General features: G+C 54.5%; 2 protein-coding genes across 2 annotated transcripts in view; one reads left to right on the top strand and one right to left on the bottom strand.

Moving 5' to 3' along the window:
* The window catches only part of LOC125688601 (uncharacterized), a 209,733-nt gene that overhangs the window by 121,187 nt on the left and 71,195 nt on the right, over positions 1-17,351 (top strand). The window lies entirely within an intron of this gene.
* LOC125697853 (maestro heat-like repeat-containing protein family member 2B) lies at positions 5,929-16,771 on the bottom strand. Its single transcript, XM_048955576.1, has 32 exons — positions 16,696-16,771; positions 16,344-16,418; positions 15,936-16,057; positions 15,674-15,796; positions 15,369-15,534; positions 15,116-15,214; positions 14,850-15,001; positions 14,356-14,499; positions 13,745-13,837; positions 13,391-13,460; positions 13,162-13,275; positions 12,986-13,059; positions 12,534-12,653; positions 12,279-12,386; positions 11,930-12,089; positions 11,761-11,801; positions 11,443-11,584; positions 10,981-11,033; positions 10,544-10,651; positions 10,157-10,276; positions 9,863-9,985; positions 9,573-9,728; positions 9,229-9,351; positions 8,854-8,933; positions 8,311-8,446; positions 8,102-8,194; positions 7,620-7,715; positions 7,322-7,445; positions 7,010-7,119; positions 6,471-6,623; positions 6,083-6,237; positions 5,929-5,980 (listed from the first exon to the last, which is right to left on the bottom strand). Exons 1-32 carry the CDS (start codon positions 16,769-16,771, stop codon positions 5,929-5,931), a joined length of 3,561 nt encoding a protein of 1,186 aa, XP_048811533.1.

The following is a 17,351-nucleotide window of genomic DNA, read 5'->3' as shown; positions in this document are numbered from 1 at the left end:
CTTAAGACCAGGTGATAGTGCCCTTTGCAAATGAAACAATTCACTAGAAAGTGATTTCCACCTCTCTGTCCCCGAAATGTCCCTTGACTTAAACTGAAGGCACATTTTTCCCCTCCAAAATTAGTACATTGGTAACTGGGCAAGAGTTTATCTCCTGATTCCACAATGTCCTTCTCTCTTTCAAATTTGTATTTTTATTGCACCATTCCAAATACCTGGATCGCTACCACTGCTGCAACATTAATAAAATGCTCTACAATATGAACAAATTACTGTGCTTTGAGTGCTATTAAAAAAAAACAGCAACAAAAAAAAAACAAAAACAACCAACACTGGCTGCTGACAGCTTTCCTGAGAGAAATGAGGATAATAGAAAGTGCCTAGAATGATTGTGTCCTTCTGAGGTCTGATTGCATGGAAAGGTAGCAGAAGACCTGTTAAGTCCCCTGTAGGCTGACACTTGGGCAGCTGTCAGTGACATCAAGTTCCTTGTCCATCTCATCATAGTTTGTGACTACAGCATACTTATTTAGTTGCTCTTGAGCTGTATAAACTCAGTTTTTCCATCACACTGGCAAGCAGTTGGCATGCCTTGCCTTTTTCCTCCATCTTAAGACTAGACAATGAAGCCACAGAGCATACAATAGTGGTTATTTTCCTGTGTCGCTTGGCATGAGCTGGAGAGTACCTTGGACTGATCCTGAAAAAATTCTATGGCAGACTTCTCTAACTTGGCTCAAACAAACTTCAAATAGCATATCTCCTAGAAAATAAATCTGCATTTGACTGATACTAAGAGGTCATGGTCCATCAACTGCACTAAAATGTTTTTAAAGCTGTCCCAATGTGCGCCCATACAATGAACCAGGGAGGCTCCCTCCAAGGTTTTTTTCTATCTGGTACAGAAAATGTATTTATAAGTTCACTTAGATACACACTTATTCAGCAGGCTGGAGTGATTCCAAATTAAGTGGGTTTTTAATTAAAAAAAAATCTACCTAATTATATCTTTTTCCTCATGAGACAGAAACAGATACAAAGGTGCCATTCTGACTTCTCTAATAAATAGCTTGCATTTTATTTACTTATTAAGACCATTTAGTGCTCCAGAATAGTCCCAGTTCAAGGGCTGTAAAATGCCCATTTTTTATTATTTTTCAGTGGCCATTTTCCCCACTGTGCCTGTTGATCTCATTGAAGAGCTGAGGCATCCGCTCCCAGATTTCTCATGTGCTAAGTGTAGCGGAGCGGCTGGGTGGCATCACAGGGGGAAGGAAGTGAGGGGGAAAAGGAACAGCAAGAGGAAAGAGGGGAGGAGGGCACAAACGGACAAATAGATAAAGTGGAGCATGAACGCACACTGCAGGGATGCACTTTTGAATAGGAAGAGGTCTGTACAGCAGCAAGATGCATACCTGGAGATGACAGATGTGTTCCCCTAAAGCACTAATCTGTTGTCTCAGTTATTGTTCTGGGTCTTTTTCTCCCCTTCTGCAAATACATGCTTTCATTTCTGACAACAAACACTATGCTTTTTGATTGAGGATCCAGAATACTGTTGCTATTAAAATAAATTAATATGCATATATAGCACTTTGTTGTGTATGCACACAAGTTGTGTGTATAGTCACTATGGATTACTGCCCCAGAATGTGCCATCATAAATTAGAGTGCAACTGCTCCAGTCTATTAGTAACCCACTACTGGCAATTGCCTGGGGGACTATTTCATGGCAGTTTCCATGTGCAAATATGGTATTTGTTATAGAATCACAGAATCCTTAGAGTTGGAAGAGACCTTTAAAGGCCATCTAGTCCAAGTCCCCTTCAATGAACAGGGGCACCACAGCTACATCAGGTTGCCCAGGGCCTGATCCAGCCTCACCTTGAAAGTCTCCAGGGACCACATCTCTGGGCAACCTGTTCCAGTGCCTTCCCACCCTCACTGTTAAAGATCTTTTCCTTATATCCAGTATCCCAGTATTTCCTGTTTTTCTATTGCAGCAAACAGAAAGAAACTCACAATACTAACCACTGCCTAGTTACAAATATGAAATCCATTAGGTCAGTTAGCAGCAGAAGAAACACTTGGGTCCATATTTAGGGTCATTATCAAATCTGCTTCAAACATAGATGCAGTCAGCTTAATGCAACGCCTCTCCTCCCATCAGTGTGTATGTATGCACGTGCATACACAAGCACAGAAAACACGTATATCAATTATTTGCATGTGGAAATGCAGCCAGGTGAGCTCTGCAATGGCATGAAGGCACACAAATAGGCATGTGTGAAAATGAGTGTAAAAAAAGCTCCCTTTAAACACTGGATTTGGAGACTGACCTCCCAGTGCTGTTCCCTGGGCCTAATTCCCTATGGCGAACACCAGCAGGAGCAGATTTCCAGCCCAGCTGCAGCAGCTGACAGCTCTGCCTGTGGCCTGGATTTAAATTGCTCTGCTGTTAGTGGTAGTGGGGGACAGGGTTGGCTTGTGGGAGCAAAGCCTGGGGGTAAGTAGGGCTACCAGCACATTGCTGGTGGAGCATAGGTCTGTGTCCAGATGTATGCATATTACAGACAGCAGAAACCTGGTGTTAAACTCTCTCTCCATCATCTACACATGGTGGAGATAACCTGGTTATCTATAACCAGGTTCTAACCTGGTTATCTGGCTTTTGCTCAGTCAGGGGATGAAACTGCCTTCTTGCCAGGCCCCTTGATCTGGATGGGGACAGGACTCCCCAGGTCTCTCCGTGGGCCCCCTTCCTCTGCTTCAGACAACTTCTGGAGGGAGCCATTTGGCTGGCTGCTGCCAATTGCTTCATTTTCCTCTTCCATTGTCTGCGGTGGGGGAGATGGCCAAGTATCTCATAAACAGCAGTGTTAAAGATGATCTCAGAGTGCCAACTGTGAGTGGAAAAAAGGCAGCAGCAGGCAGCTGGAGGAGGAGGGCTGGGCAGCCCCATCCCAGCCTGGGGGCAGGAGCAGCCCATCAGGATGAGTAGGCAGCAGGGCAGGTCCTGGCCATCCTTTTCTGGCTTGAAGGGCCTGTGCAAAGTTCAAGGGCTCTTCACAATGAAGCAGCTGGGCAACACCTGCAAGCAGTTTACTTAAGTCCTTACTGGCTTATTTTGGGAATCTGACTGGGTGCCAGGCTGGAGGCTTCTGAGGAAGTAAATACTTCAAGACAAAATACTCAAGTGTTTTGCCTAAGCCGTGCCTGTCGGCAGGGGCAGAAAATAAAACAAAGCAAAGTGTGCATTCAGTGAGAGCCTGGCAAGATGGAACGTGGAGCTAAGAGACGCATCCTGAAGCCAGGATGGAGGTGGCTGGGCGCCAGCAGGGCAGCTTCAGCCAGGCTTGTTGCTACTTGCAAGGCCAAAGCCCAGGCCTAACAGAACTCAGAAACTCTACGGTAAAATAAGGAGTCCACGAAAGACCATGTAAGACCAAAGTGCTCCTGTATTTATCACAGATATACACGCAGAGTGAGCTAATAAGGCACTACAATACTCATGATAAATACTAAATGCTAAACTGAGGAAGCGTGGTCTTGACAACTGAGTAGTGACGTGGACTTGAACCAGCTGAAGGAAACAAGCCAGAGAGTTGTGGTCAGTGGAACAGAGTGAGTCAAGTTGGAGGCCTGTATCTTGTGGAGTCCCTCAAGGGTCAGTACTGGGACCCGTACTATTCAACATACTCATCAGTGTCTTGGATGAGGCAGTAAAGCGCACTGTGAGCAGGCTTGCTGATGCCACAGAACTGGGAGGAGTGGCTGACATGCCTGAAGGCTGTGCTGCCACCCAGCGACACCTGGACAGGCGGAGAGTTGGGTGGGGAGAACTTGAATGAAATACAACAAGGGCAAGCGTAGGGACTTGTATCTGGGCAAGAACGACCCCACATACCAGTATAGGTTAGGGACTGACCTGTTGGAGAGCAGCGTAGGGGAAAGGGACCTGTGGGTCCTGGGGGACAGCAGGGTGACCATGAGCCAGCACTCTGCCCTTGTGGCCAAGAAGGCCAATGGCACCCTGGGACATACTAGAAGGGGCATGGTTAGGAGGTCAAAAGAGGTTATCCTGCTTCTCTACTCTGCCCTGGTGAGACCGCATCTGGAGTATTGTGTCCAGTTCTGGGCCCCTCTGTTCAAGAAGGACAGGGAACTGCTTGAGAGAGTCCAGCACAGAGCCACAAAGATGATGAAGGGACCAGAGCATCTCCCTTACGAGGAAAGTCTGAGGAAGCTTTGGCTTGGAGGAGACTGAGAGGTGACCTAATGAACGCTTATAAATATGTAAAGGATGTTGGGTTGAGAACTGGCTGACTGGCAGAGCACAGAGGGTCGTTGTTGGTGGTGCAGAGTCCGGTTGGAGGCCTGTAACTAGCGGTGTTCCTCAGGGGTCTGTGCTAGGTCCGGTCTTGTTCAACATCTTCATCAATGACCTTGATGAGGGGATAGTGGCCACCCTCAGCAAGTTTGCCGATGATACAAAGCTGGGAGGATTGGCTGACACGCCTGAAGGCTGTGCTGCCATTCAGCAAGACCTGGATAGGCTGGAGAGCTGGGCAGAAAGAAACCGGATGAGGTTTAACAAAAGCAAGTGTAGAGTCTTGCATCTGGGGAGGAATAATTCCATGCACCAGTACAGGTTGGGGGATGACCTGCTGGAGGGGAGCTCTGCGGAAAGTGACCTGGGTGTCCTGGTGGACGACAGGTTGGCCATGAGCCAGCAGTGTGCCCTTGTGGCCAAAAAGGCCAATGGCTTACTGGGGTGCATTAAAAAGAGCGTGGCCAGCAGGTCAAAGGAGGTGATCCTCCCCCTCTACTCTGCCCTGGTAAGACCTCATCTGGAGTACTGCGTCCAGTTCTGGGCTCCCCAGTACAAAAAAGACAGGGATCTCTTGGAAAGAGTCCAGCAGAGGGCCACGAAGATGGTGAAGGGCCTGGAGCATCTCCCCTATGAGGAAAGGCTGAGTGAACTGGGTCTGTTCAGCCTTGAGAAAAGGAGACTGAGAGGGGACCTGATCCAGGTCTATAAATATCTAAGGTGTGGGGGGCAGAATGGCAAGGCCAGACTCTTTTCAGTGGTGAGTGGAGACAGGACAAGGGGAAACGGCCAGAAACTGGAGCATAGGAAGTTCCGCACAAACATGCGCAAGAACTTCTTTACAGTGAGGGTGACGGAGCACTGGAACAGGCTGCCCAGGGAGGTGGTGGAGTCTCCTTCTCTGGAGACGTTCAAGACCTGCCTGGATGCCTACCTGTGCTACCTGGTGTAGGGAACCTGCTTTGGCAGGGGGGTTGGACTCGATGATCTCTGGAGGTCCCTTCCAACCCCTACAATTCTGTGATTCTGTGATTCTGTGATGTCTGTCAGGAGGATGGAGCCAGGCTTTTCTCAGTGACATCCAGTGACAGGATAAGGGCAATGGGTACAAGCTGGAACATGAGAGGTTCCACATGAATGCTAGAAGAAAAACTTCATGGTGGTGGTAACAGAACAGTGGAACGGGCTGCCCAGAGAGGTTGTGGGGTCTCCCTCTCTGGAGACATTCAGAACCTGCCTGGACACATTCGTGTGTGACCTAATCTAGGTGTTCCCAGCAGGGGGATTAGATTACATGAGCTTTTGAGGTTTCTTCCAATCCCTGACATTTGGTGACTGTGATTCTGTAACTGGTATGGAGAAGAGACAGCAGCTATTGAAATAAAGACTTGGTTTAAAAAAAAAAAAGGTACTATTTTTATATATATATATATTTATTTATTTATAATAAATAATACAATTTTTAAGCTCATCTTCTCTTTTCTCGTTCTCTTCTCTTCTTTTCTCCTTTTCTCCTTTCAAATTTCCCTTTTCATTCCCTTTTTCCTTCCCTGCTCCTTTCCTCTCCTCCCTTCCTTTCTTATCCTTTCTTCTTTTTGCTATTGGCTCCATCGCTGAAGACAAAATTCTCTTATTCTCCTCCATGTCTCACTAGAAAAAGTAGAGTCGCAACTTGAGACTATTCACAAAAAAGAAAAGCTGCCTCCTCCCTACATCCCTCTGCAGCAACAGCAAAGGCGGGAGTGCCAGTACCTGTCCGTTGGCCCAAGCGGCCGGGAGAAGTTGCTCATCACGGCCTCAGTGTGACAGCGGGTGAGGATGACCACCGCCTGGCACAGGAAGGGCAGGAACGTGCTCTGCTGCGCAAACGATGTGATGCTGCGCAGGATGTAGAGGATCGGAGGCACCTGAGAGAAGAAGGGGAGAAAGAATGACTTGCTGCATCCTGCACTCTGCAGGGCCCAACCACAGACATTCAGCGCATGAGCAGTGCCTGCTCCCTTGACATGCTGCCAAGTCCTAAGCCTGAATTTCATGCCAGCTACCCTGGTCTCCATGCCCTGAACACAAGGGGCAAACGGCACAAGTCATAGTGCAACAGCCAGCAAAAGTCCAAGACACGTGAAGGAAAGTCTCTTACGTTCCAACTGATGTCCTTCCCGTGCATCTGCAGGAAGGTGGTCATCCACTTCCCAGCAGCACGCACACGCACTCCGTTGGCTTTCCGGATCGTCTCCTTGATGGCAGTCATGAAGTCAACGGTGCGTTCTAAGGGGAAGTTCCTGCACACGATCTGCAGAGAAATGAGAAGCGGGAGAGATCTCATCACTGCTCTGCTGCAGCTGTCTGTACCCTGCTGTTTATACGGAAGGCGGTTGAGCCTTCTCTCAACTTCTGCACCCATGGTGTTTGCTTACATGCAAAGCCTACCTCCCAGCAGCCACAGTCACATGCATGCAAGTGCACACACACACACACAAACGCACATCATGGAGTCAGCTCCTTGCACTGGGTGCCTGAAGGCCAGACGTAGCTCAGAGCCTCCTGCTACTTGCACTGGGAAAAGAGCACTCAGGGTAACAGCTCATTTTGGAAACAGTGTCAGAGGCTGGGAGCAGCACAGGGTCGTGCAGAAGCCTACACACAGAGATCACACCACCCCTTCTTGGGTCCACATACCATGGCCATTTTGGATGTGGTCTGAAGCTGAGAGGCGATGCTGCAGGCATGCAGCCCCTCGCACAGGCTCCTGATGTCACCCGTCTCGATGTCTGTGTTGGTCGCTTTGGCTGGAAAGAGCACAGGGAGAAAAGGGAAGTCATGCTTCTGGAAATGAAACTGCATTCCACGGGGGAAAGACAGAGGACAGGGTGGGGACAAGAAGAGAGCTGTGCACGGTGCCTCTCCCTCCTGTAAACAGGGCCCAGCCCGTGGGGCTCTGGTAGTGCTACAGAGGAGGGCAGAGGGCTGGAGCGTGCCTGCTCCACTCACCTTGGATTCGCAGAAGGGAGCTCAGACAGGTGACAGCCAGCTGGCGGGATGCGGGCATGGGGTCACAAGTCAGAGGCGCCAGCAATCCCACCAAGGAGCCAAAGTGCTCACAGGCATCTCTTCTCTGCAGGGGTGAGAGGCAGGAACAAAGCTGTAGACGGCCCCAGCTCTCTCCAGCTTCTCCCATCTGTGCCTTCCCCACGCCATGACACAGCATGCACAGCTGGGCAGAGCTCGCCTTCAAGCTCTGGGGCACTGGGGAGGGAGCAGGGAGCACGCGGTGGGGCTCTTTACTCACTTGAAGCTCTTCACAAACAGCCAGCAGCTGGGAGCAGGTCTGCAGGGCCCTCTTGCGCTCCCACACGTTGCTCGATACCATGGATTTCTGCAGGACCTGGAGTAGAGCATCTGTCTCACTGAGGATGTCTTTGCTTTCCCTTCCTGCCACCCCTCTCCCTGTCCCCCCTTTCCCAGCACTTTCCCTTAAGGCCTGCCCTGTTGCTCCATGTGGCCTCCTGCCTCACTGACCACCGGCACTGCCGCCCCGCTCTCTGCAGACACGCCTGCCTCCTAACCCAGGAGCTTTTCCTCGGCTGTGGCCTCCAGGGGCTGGCTCCTGCTTTCCCCCTGCAGGGCCCATTTCTCTGCCCATTTCAGCTCGCAGTGAGCTGGCACGTCAGCAGGAGATTTCTCCCCCTCTGATCCTCCTCTCAGTCCCCAGATCTCTGCCCCCGCTATTGACAGGCACCATGCTTTCTCCCTTGCCCCACGAATACTCACATGGACTATGTTCTGGAAGAAGCCACCGCTGGGCTCTGTCTCCAGCAGGACCACCATGAGCCGGCCCAGAGCTCTCAGTGATGTTTGCTGAAGCTGAAAGCAGAAGAGGGGAGTGACGTGTAGCATCACGGCTGCTGCCAGAGCAGAGGTTGTGTGTGCTGAGGTAGGGTTCTGACCGAGAGGTGGCCGGGAAAGTTACGGCAGGTTACCTGCAGGTACTGTGCTGCTTGCTGTGACTTCCTGATCTTCAGCATCATCTCTGCTGAAGGGTGTGTCACGATGTTCTTGCAGCACAGGACCAACATCTCACGCAGGTCCTTGCTTTCAGAAGAGGGCTTCAGCTTGCTGAGAGGAGGAAAACAGGAAGAGAAATCAGAAAGGGTATTTACCTCTCCAGACTGGTTCAGACAACATCTGAGTTTCTCCTAATTGACAGCTACAAAGCCAATACCCCCACCCAGCTCATGCTGCTGAGCACTGCCTTCAGTTCCAGCAGCGCCCACCTCCTCCCCGGCAGCAGTGAACCACCTCCTGCTCTGGAGGGAAGGAGACCCCAGCTCTCCCTCTCTTCCCTGCCAGGGCACAGGAGCACCAGGGCCTTTCTCCCTGCCCAGAACCTCAGCTTTGCTGGGCACAACAGACCAGCCGTCTCTCCTGCTGTAGATGTGGTTCCTCCCCCCCTGGCCCCTCCAGGCCCTCAGGAGCTACCCAAAATGGGGATCACCATCCTGACTTGCTACCTCAGCCCTTACCTCAACTGCTCCAGGGCCAGAACCACCTTGAGAGGCACTGGGGAGACAGGCATGCCCGAGTAATACTTCTTCATCAGGTCCTGCAAGTCCCAGAGAGACAGTGTCAAAGTGGGCAAGGGGCACACAAGAGCTGTTCCACCCGGCCCCCAGACAGGCACAACTGCCACACACCAGCCCCATCACTTTCCTGTGGAAGCACTGCAGGATGCAGCAGCTGGTGCACCCAGCCCGCTGCCCAGCCACTGCCTGCCAGCACCCAAGGTCCCCACCAGCTGGAGACGTGTAACTGCTGGACACCTGCATGCCTCCAGGGAAGCGAGCCTTGTGGCGCAGCCCAGAACTCCTCTGCAGACAGCCCCGTCTCCAGGCACTCACCATCAGGATCTCCAGCAGCTTGCTCTTCAAGGAGGGGTTAAAGCTTGCAGAATCACCCACAGCTTGGTAGGCAGAGCTGCAGTCGGTGATGCTCTGCACCAGCGCGAGGTTGTTCTGCAAGTCCTGAGGAGCAAGAGAGAAGAACATTCTTTGAACTGCGGGAAGGGACAAGGGCTGCAAGGGACACACGTGGGGACAACGCTAAGGGAAGGGCTTGGATCTTTATCTGGGCACAAACAGTTCCCCGAGGGACCTTTGGAAAGGAAAGGCCCATCTCAGCATCCCCCCATGTGGAGAGGCTGCAGAGGGGCGCTCTGACACCCTGGCACGCTTTGAGCTCTCACCCGGCAGCTGCAGCTGTAGAGCATCAGGACGTTGCCCACGATGTCTCCCTCCAGGTGGGCGAGCAGCTGTTCCTTGGAGGCACGCAGTGCCACGCTGCCGTGGGCGAGCATGAGAGCGCTGCGTGTGGCATGAGCTCTCGTGCTGTCCAGCTCCATCTGTGTGGGAAGAAATGCCTTGAGACACTCGCTAACGGCCCCCAGTGCCCCGCGATGCACCTGGACTCCCAAGGCAGGAGCTGCAGGGAAAATAAGGCAGAAGAATGCCAAGATGGAAACCCGTAACGCTTTACCTTCTTGCGCCTGGAAATCCTGGCATTGCGGCCTTTGCACAGCCTGGACGCAAACATGGTGAGCGTGGCCAGGACTGTGTGGAAGTTGTTCTCAGCAGCATGGCTGAGAAGAGAGATGATTCCCTGCACAAAAGAACAAGGGGCCGTTGGCACAGGCCTGAATCTGCAGGTCTGCTCCTGAGCAAAATGGCAGCAGTGCAGAGGTTGAAAGGCCCGGAGCAGGGCCAGGAGAAGGCCTCTGCCCCAGGGCCAGAGCAGGGATGCTCACAGGAGCTGGAGGAGAGGACAGCTCACCTGGGCCTCACGTGGCTCCTCTGCATTTGCCTCCTCCAGGTGCTGTAGCAGCTTCTCCTGCACGTGGAGGACTCCCTGACAGGATCCCAGCACCGTGCCCAGAGCCTTGTACAGGAATGACTGCAGGGGAAGAAGCTGAGATGTGGCAGCAGCTTAACCTGCTGGTGGAGGGCCAGGTGGGAAGGAGCCAAGCTCCCTGGCGGTTGCTGAGAGCAGCTGCGGGGCCGAGCTTTAGCCATCCCCGGGCAGATTGCAGGGAAAGGCCCTCTGGGGGGCATAGACTGGGGAAGCAGCATCTGCACCCGCGTGGGCAGAGCACCAGCCGCAGCCCCAGCCCCAGCTGGACACCTGCAGCTGCACCGCTGGGTAGAGCCGGGGGGAACTCACCTTTTCTGCAGAGCTGCTGGCAGAGCTGCTCAGCCGCTGGCTCAGCTCACAGCTCAGGGCCTCGATCCATGCCTTCTCCTCTATTGTGTCCAGCGACGCCTTCAGGAACTGTTGGAGAACAGGAGAAGACAATGTTCCCTTGCCCTTTGCCTCTTCCCTCGCTCCCAAGTTGCTGCAGCCCTCTGGGGAGAGGTGCCTGGAAGAACAGTCCCTCTCCCAGCTCCCCCAGTGTTCCCTCCATTAAAGCCACCCACCCTCTTCTCCTAAGACCCCTCTGGGCTTGGGACAGAGCAGAAGAGGCAGCGCCACAAAGGCGTGCGGCCGCTCCGCAGCAGCGCTTGAGAGGCTGTTCCTGCCCCACAGTGGCTCACGTGGGAGCGGGGCTACTTGGGGCAGGCAAGCACTTCTCTGCACCGCGCCTCCCGGCAATGCTGTACCTTTAGCAGACGGCGCTCAAACTCGGCAGTGTCCGGGAAGCTCTCATCTTTCCCTGCACAGCAATAGGAAGACAAAGACCCTTACTTAGGATCAAGGCACAGAAGAAGAGCTGCTGCAAACCTGGCTTGGCCTGGGCACTTGACACTACCAAGCTGGGACCTGCACCCCCTCCACAATGACCTGTCCCTCCCCACAAACACTGCCTCCACAGGAACACGGAACTAAGTGCTCCAAGGCTGCTGTCTGAGGGGACATGAAGGGCCCATCCACGTCCTGGAATGGGCAGATCTCTGGTGGGATAGGTCCCTGGGCCTCAGTGCTGACTCCCAGGAATGGGAACAGCAGCAGAGCAAGAACTGGCCTGCAGGCAGTGCTTCCCCTCTGCCATGCTACAGAGCTGCATTTTCACTCCCCCCCTTCCCTTCCCTGCCTCTGCCTCTTCTTCCCCTCCAGTGCTTTACCTTCAAGACACTGCAGCAGCAGGGGGATCTCAGTAGCCCACATGGCCCCCACAGCCCTGTGGAACCTGCTGTGGAGGTTTTTCATCAGCAGTAAGGCAGCAGCTTGGAGTTTGCTGCCTGCAACAGGGCTGCCTGCCACCACCTGAGTGAGAGCAACACAAAGCAGGGTCACTTCTGCAGCAAGAGCAACGGCTTTCCCCCAGGATGGAAGCAGCTCGGCTCTGCTCTGGCAGGCAAGGAGCAGCCAACAGCTTTGCCCATGGCCATGCTGCTTCCTCCTGGGTGCTTGTGGCACCGGCCTCTGGAGCATCTACTCACCAGCAGTCGTGCCAGCAGTGTCTGGGGCGTCAGCAGTGGGCCTGCAAAGAGAAAAAAAGTGCTGAGTAAGACTCCAAGACACTGTGTGCCCAGCCACGCACACCTCCGCTGTCCCTTCTGGGTGCTACCACAGGTCAGCAGAGCTCACTGAGGGAGTTTTTGCTCCTACCTTGAAACATGGAGCTGACAAAATGGGGATCCAGATGTTCTATCGGCCGTCCTGTCAGCTCCTCTCTCTCAGCCAGGGCACAGACACAGCGGGAGACTGGGATCAGCATGCCTGTGTACTGCGCTGGCACCACAAACAACAGCAGCCGCGGCCACAGGAGCTGTAGGGAACGAGGCAGTTGAGCAGGTCAGCATTCCTGCCTCTGCTCAGAGATGAAGAGGACTCTGTGAATTTCCCTGAGTCCTGTGTGCTTCAGAGCACATTGGAGGAGAGACCTGGGGTCCTGGAATGGGACGAGGAACACGTGAGGGAAAGGCAGGGAGCAGCAGCAGGGCAGAGCGTGACTTACTTTGGACATCCCTCTCACAGAGACGTCCAGTGATCCCAGGATGTCCATGCACAGCTCCTGGAGAGCTCCTTCTTCCTGGGCTTCCCGGGCAGAAAGGTCTCCGGCTGCCTGCACAACAGTGGTGTTGAAACACTGGTTATGCTCAGTTCTCAGGAGCCTCTCAGGAGGCTCAGGTGTGGCCTCAGCGGTGCTTCTGTATAGCAGCCTCTGAGCAGCACGGGTCTTCCAAAGGAAGATGCTGCCCACTGCCCTTACCCTTCTTCCTGTGGCGCGGCTGAACTCCCTGAAGATGTGCCCCACCACATCCCAGGCTGAGCAGCTCCGGGTGTTCGAACTGAGCAGATCCTTGATGAAATACAGAATAGCCGTCCTCACCTGCAAGGGGTCAATTATGGGTGTGATTTTCCTGGTCAGAAGGCAAAGGGAAGCCACCTGCTCATCGGGGCAGCCCTTTGGGCATGAGCAGAGACAGCAAGAGCACTGGAGAGGCTTTAGCTACTGAGATGAGGGCCTGGCCTTAACACCAGGCTGTGCGCTTTCCATGCACAGCACAGGGACCTGCCTGCTCCACTCTGCCTGCTCTCCCCACAGGAGCCATCATGACCGTGTGACCAATGCCCCAGCACCTCTCTAGTCACCCCAGCCCTGCCCGTGCTGGCAGCAGCATCACCACCCCGACAGCGCTTTCTTTTCCCCAACCAGCTCACCCGGATGCTGGGGTCGCTGCACAGACGCTGCACAGCCTCGACGACCTGGGGCAGCATCTCCGTCATCACGGGCTCTGCAAGAGATGCACAGAAGCATGAGCGGAGCCACAACACAGATGGCAGAAGGGAGCCCTGGCAGTCCCAAGGCGTGGTACTGATCAACCCGTGGTACTGACCATCAGAGCGAGCCAGAGCACCCAGCAGACCCAGGGCTGCCACGCATCCAGGCTCCCAGTCATCGCCCAGCTGCGACTGCAGAAACAGGATGGTTTCCTCTGGGCAGATCCGGGCTGCAGGGAGGAAATCCCACGCTATGTTAGCAAGAACCTCACGCCCATTCCTGAAGTTTGTGAGAGAGGTTTTGGCCAGGGCAGCGCCAAGCATGGCCAAAGCTCCTCTCCTTACCCTGCAGCATGATGCAGTGGGTCAGCTGTGCACGACCAGCCTCGCTGTGCTGCTTGCTGTCGTCATAGAGCTGTGGGAACAAGGTCCATTTGATACAATCACATCAGCACTGAGGACGGAAAAGACACTGTGCTGCCCGCTCTCGTCTCCCTGGGCACTCTCGGGAAGAGGGCAGGCAGACAAAACCCAGCCCTCCCCACAGCATCCCCGAGAGTACATGCATGGCTCTGGACCTGCCTTGAGCATGCAGGAGCTAAGGCTGAGCCGCCTTATTCAGGGGTCAGAGCTTTGCAGTCCTCCTGAGACTTAGCCAAGAGGGAAACTGCTGTGGGCGCAAGGATAGGCTCCCCTTACCTGGTAAAACACGGCACTGGTGACGTCCAGAAACTTGTCCCCTGCGATTACAGACTCAATGCCCCCTAAGGCCTCCAGGAAGATAGTGAGGCTCTGCAAGAGAGCAGGAGAGGAAGAAAGGGATGAAGCCACATCTAGCCACTTGGGAGTGGAGAAACTGTTTCCCAATTGTTTCTCTGCAGGGAGAAGCTCCTGCACAGGCGTTCTTGTTTATCCCCCACCTCCCAGCGGCACCAAGGGAGTCTCTCTGCTCTCAATCGAGCCGTGTTTGGGCATCATTTGCAGGCATTTCCCACCCAGCAGCCCACTTCTCCCCCATCAGATGCAACTGGATGTGGTCCCCCCAGTTGTTAGCATAGAGCTCCTCAGGCACTCAGAGCCCCACAGTGGTGGTGAAACTTCCCATCCCCAAGAGATGAGCCCCAGTGATTCTTGGTTCCCTCCTGGCTCCTGTCTGGGTTGTTCCTTCTCTGACTGAAGAGCTCAGGAAGCCTCAGAGCTCCCTTGAACACCCATTCCTTCTTTCTCCAAGGGCTCCCCACCTCCTCCCTGGCCCCTCGTGGCATTTGCACGGGCCCCACGTCTACCCTGAGCCCTGCACAACAACTCACCTTGGCCACCCTGCAAATGTCTTGGATCTCCTGACACGGGTGAACGAGCCAGAGGAGCTGCTCCCAGACCTGCTCTTGGTGCCGCTCCTCTTGCAGGAGAACCTCCAACATGGCAGCCACAGCCCCAAGGACGGCCTGTTTGTCCTGGAGAGGATGGCAGAGGCCCGGTATCAAAGACTGAAGGTCTGCCCTTCCTACACAGAGGGCTTTCCCCTTCCCCTTTCCCTTCCCCTTCCCCACACCCCCACGCCCAGCAGGAGATGGGCTCGCTCTGGAGGGCAGGCAGCTTTTCCCCATACCCTCATCCCCAGCTCTTCCTGCCACAGTGCTGTGACATGCAGCTGCTCCCTGGCACAGAGCCACTTCAGGGCCCTTTGCAGAGCCAGCCCACTCCCTCTCATCACCCCTCAGCTCTCAGCCCACTGGGCACAGACAGAGCTGCCGACATGGGTGCCCCTGCTGCCATCCTGGGCTGGGAATGCAGCAGTGCTCACCTGTTCCTCCTGGCAGTCTTGCCAGTTCCACACCACAGAGAAGAGCAGCTCGTGAAGGTTTTCACAGATCTGCTCTTTCTCCATGGCAGGCCAGGGGCATTGCATTCCTGAGGACAAGTAAGTCTTGACTCCATCCAGCCACTGTTTCAAAACTGAAAAAACAAAATAATTAAAAAAATAAATTATTATTATTATTTTTTTTAAGAGAGTGAGAAAACGGAGTCTGTGAGAGTCTGCAGCAGGGCTGCTCTGGGGCCGGCACTCACCAGCACAAGCGATGCGCAGGATCTGGCCACTCTTCACCTGGCCCACCACACTGCGCAGGCCTGCCAGCATCAGCCACACAAAGGGGATGCACTGTGGAGCTGCAGAAAGGAAGGAGAGGGCCACAGTCAGAGCCCCGGCAGCAAGGTAGGTGGACAGCAGCCCTGCAGCCCCCAGCTCAGTGCAGATCACACTCAGAGGGCAGAGACCCCTTTCCCGGTTGTTATAGATGTCAGGAGGTTGAGGGTACTCTACCATAGGTGCTGAAGAGTTTGCTCAGGGTGTTGAGCACAAACTCCTTGGACATGTCCCCCGCGGCCTTCAGGTGGCTCTGGAGCTCAGCCATCACCAAGGTGAAGTGCGTCCGAGCCAGAGCCACCAGGACATTGCTGGCAGCTGTCTTGACATTGCTGGTCACGCCCTGGAAGAGAGACACTGGTGACACGCGGCCCAGGAGACTGCCTGAGGCCCTTGGAAGAGCTAAGCCCCCACCATCCACCAGCAGAACACCAGCGTGGGCAGGCGGTTGGTTCCCTTTGCCTTTGGGAGTGAGCCCTCACCTGGGCTGCCGTCAGGTCCCGGGACACCTCTGCCAGCAGCCGGTTCACCACTCCGCACGGCGGGCGGCTGCTGTCTTGGCACAGGGCGCTCTCCAGCTCACAGTACGCCTGCGCTCGGTCGCCCTGGGGACAAGGATCAGTCACGCTCGTTTTGCCCGCTGCCACCCATCGCTCTGTGGATGTGCTGCCGGGCCTGGCACCCACGGCACCGTGGCCCTGGGCCAGGAGGGCAAGGGTTGCTGGTTGGATGTCCCCAACTCACCTCCTGATCTTGCAGGCGCTGAAGCAGTAAGGTCGCGGCGCAGGTAGGGACAGGGCTTGACACCCTGCTTCTCTCCCTGCGACGCGTACGCCTGGGCACGCAGCCCACACAAGCAAAGAGACCTGGAAGGAAAGAGCAGAGCAGCTGCTGCAGGTGTTGCTTGGAGCCAGGGCCGAGCACCCGGCCAGCTGTGGGAGGAACGCTCCTCCAGCTCCACAGCGCAAGGCTGCGCGTGGTTGGCGGGGACAGGGGAGGGAGCTTTCCCCTTGCTGGGGTGCTGGGGAAACCACGGTGAGCAGCTGCACTCGGCAGAGCAAGGACAGCGCTGCTGGCACGTCCTAAACAGACACTGGAGGCACACGTGTGCTCGGGCAGCGTCGTGGTGTCCAGAGAGGTGGAGGGACTCACCTCGAAGGGCTCTCAGCCTCTCCATGATAGCAGGATGCCTCCAGATAGACACAAAGCTCTCTCTGGTTCCACTTCCTGCGGGTCCCACAAGCGGACTGAGCCACCGCTCCCACCGCTCCACAAGGGTGGATGACGCAGCCACTGTGACACCACACTGCAGTGTCACCTCACAGAGAATGAATGACACGCCCCGGGCTGGGGGCCAGACAGGTCCCCAGGGCAACCCTGCAGGCCCTCAAACACAGTGCGCTTGTGTGATGCAATCGGCTCTGGGGTTCCTGTTCCATGCTGATGCAGGGAATCACCTCAGCAGGTGATGGAGAGCCCCTGCCAGGGAGCAGCTGCTGGGCACCGTTGCCCGGCGTTGTCTTAGTGACTGGGGACTCCATGCCGGGAGGCACTGAGGCCCCCATCTGCTGCCCCGACATCCTCTCCAGAGAGCTCTGCTGTCTACTGGGGGCACGTGTCAGAGATGTTAAGGAGACTCCACCGCATCTGATCAAAAATGAATACATTAATAATAGAGAAAAATCTTCTTTATGGTGAATGTAAGAGAACAGCAGAACGGGCTGCCCAGAGAGGTTGTGGGGTCTCCCTCTCTGGAGACATTCAGAACCCACCAGGACACATTCGTGTGTGACCTAATCTAGGTGTTCCTGCTAAGGCAGGGGGATTGGACTGGATGATCTTTCAAGTTCCCTTCCAATCCCTGACATTTAGTGAAACACATCCCTCTCACAGAGACGTCCAGTGATCCCAGGATGTCCATGCACAGCTCCTGGAGAGCTCCTTCTTCCTGGATGGTGTCTTGTTCATGATGCTGCCACCTTGTTCAAAGCAGAGGTGGGAGGTTCCTTTTTCCCCCTTGTTTGTTAGTTTCTAAGCCTTTTGCACATTTTTCCAGCCATGAGTCAAGGCTGTTCAGGCAGTCTTCCCTCTTTGGTGTTTTTTGGACAATAAATATGTGTTGTTAAAATGGAAGGTTAAATCACGAAAGAGGGATTGCCT

The sequence above is a fragment of the Lagopus muta genome, chromosome 1 (assembly GCF_023343835.1).
Source record: "Lagopus muta isolate bLagMut1 chromosome 1, bLagMut1 primary, whole genome shotgun sequence".
NCBI classification, from domain to species: Eukaryota; Metazoa; Chordata; class Aves; order Galliformes; family Phasianidae; genus Lagopus; species Lagopus muta.
The sequence above is the reverse complement of the archived record's forward strand: the minus strand, read 5'-3'. Positions and strand labels throughout refer to the sequence as shown.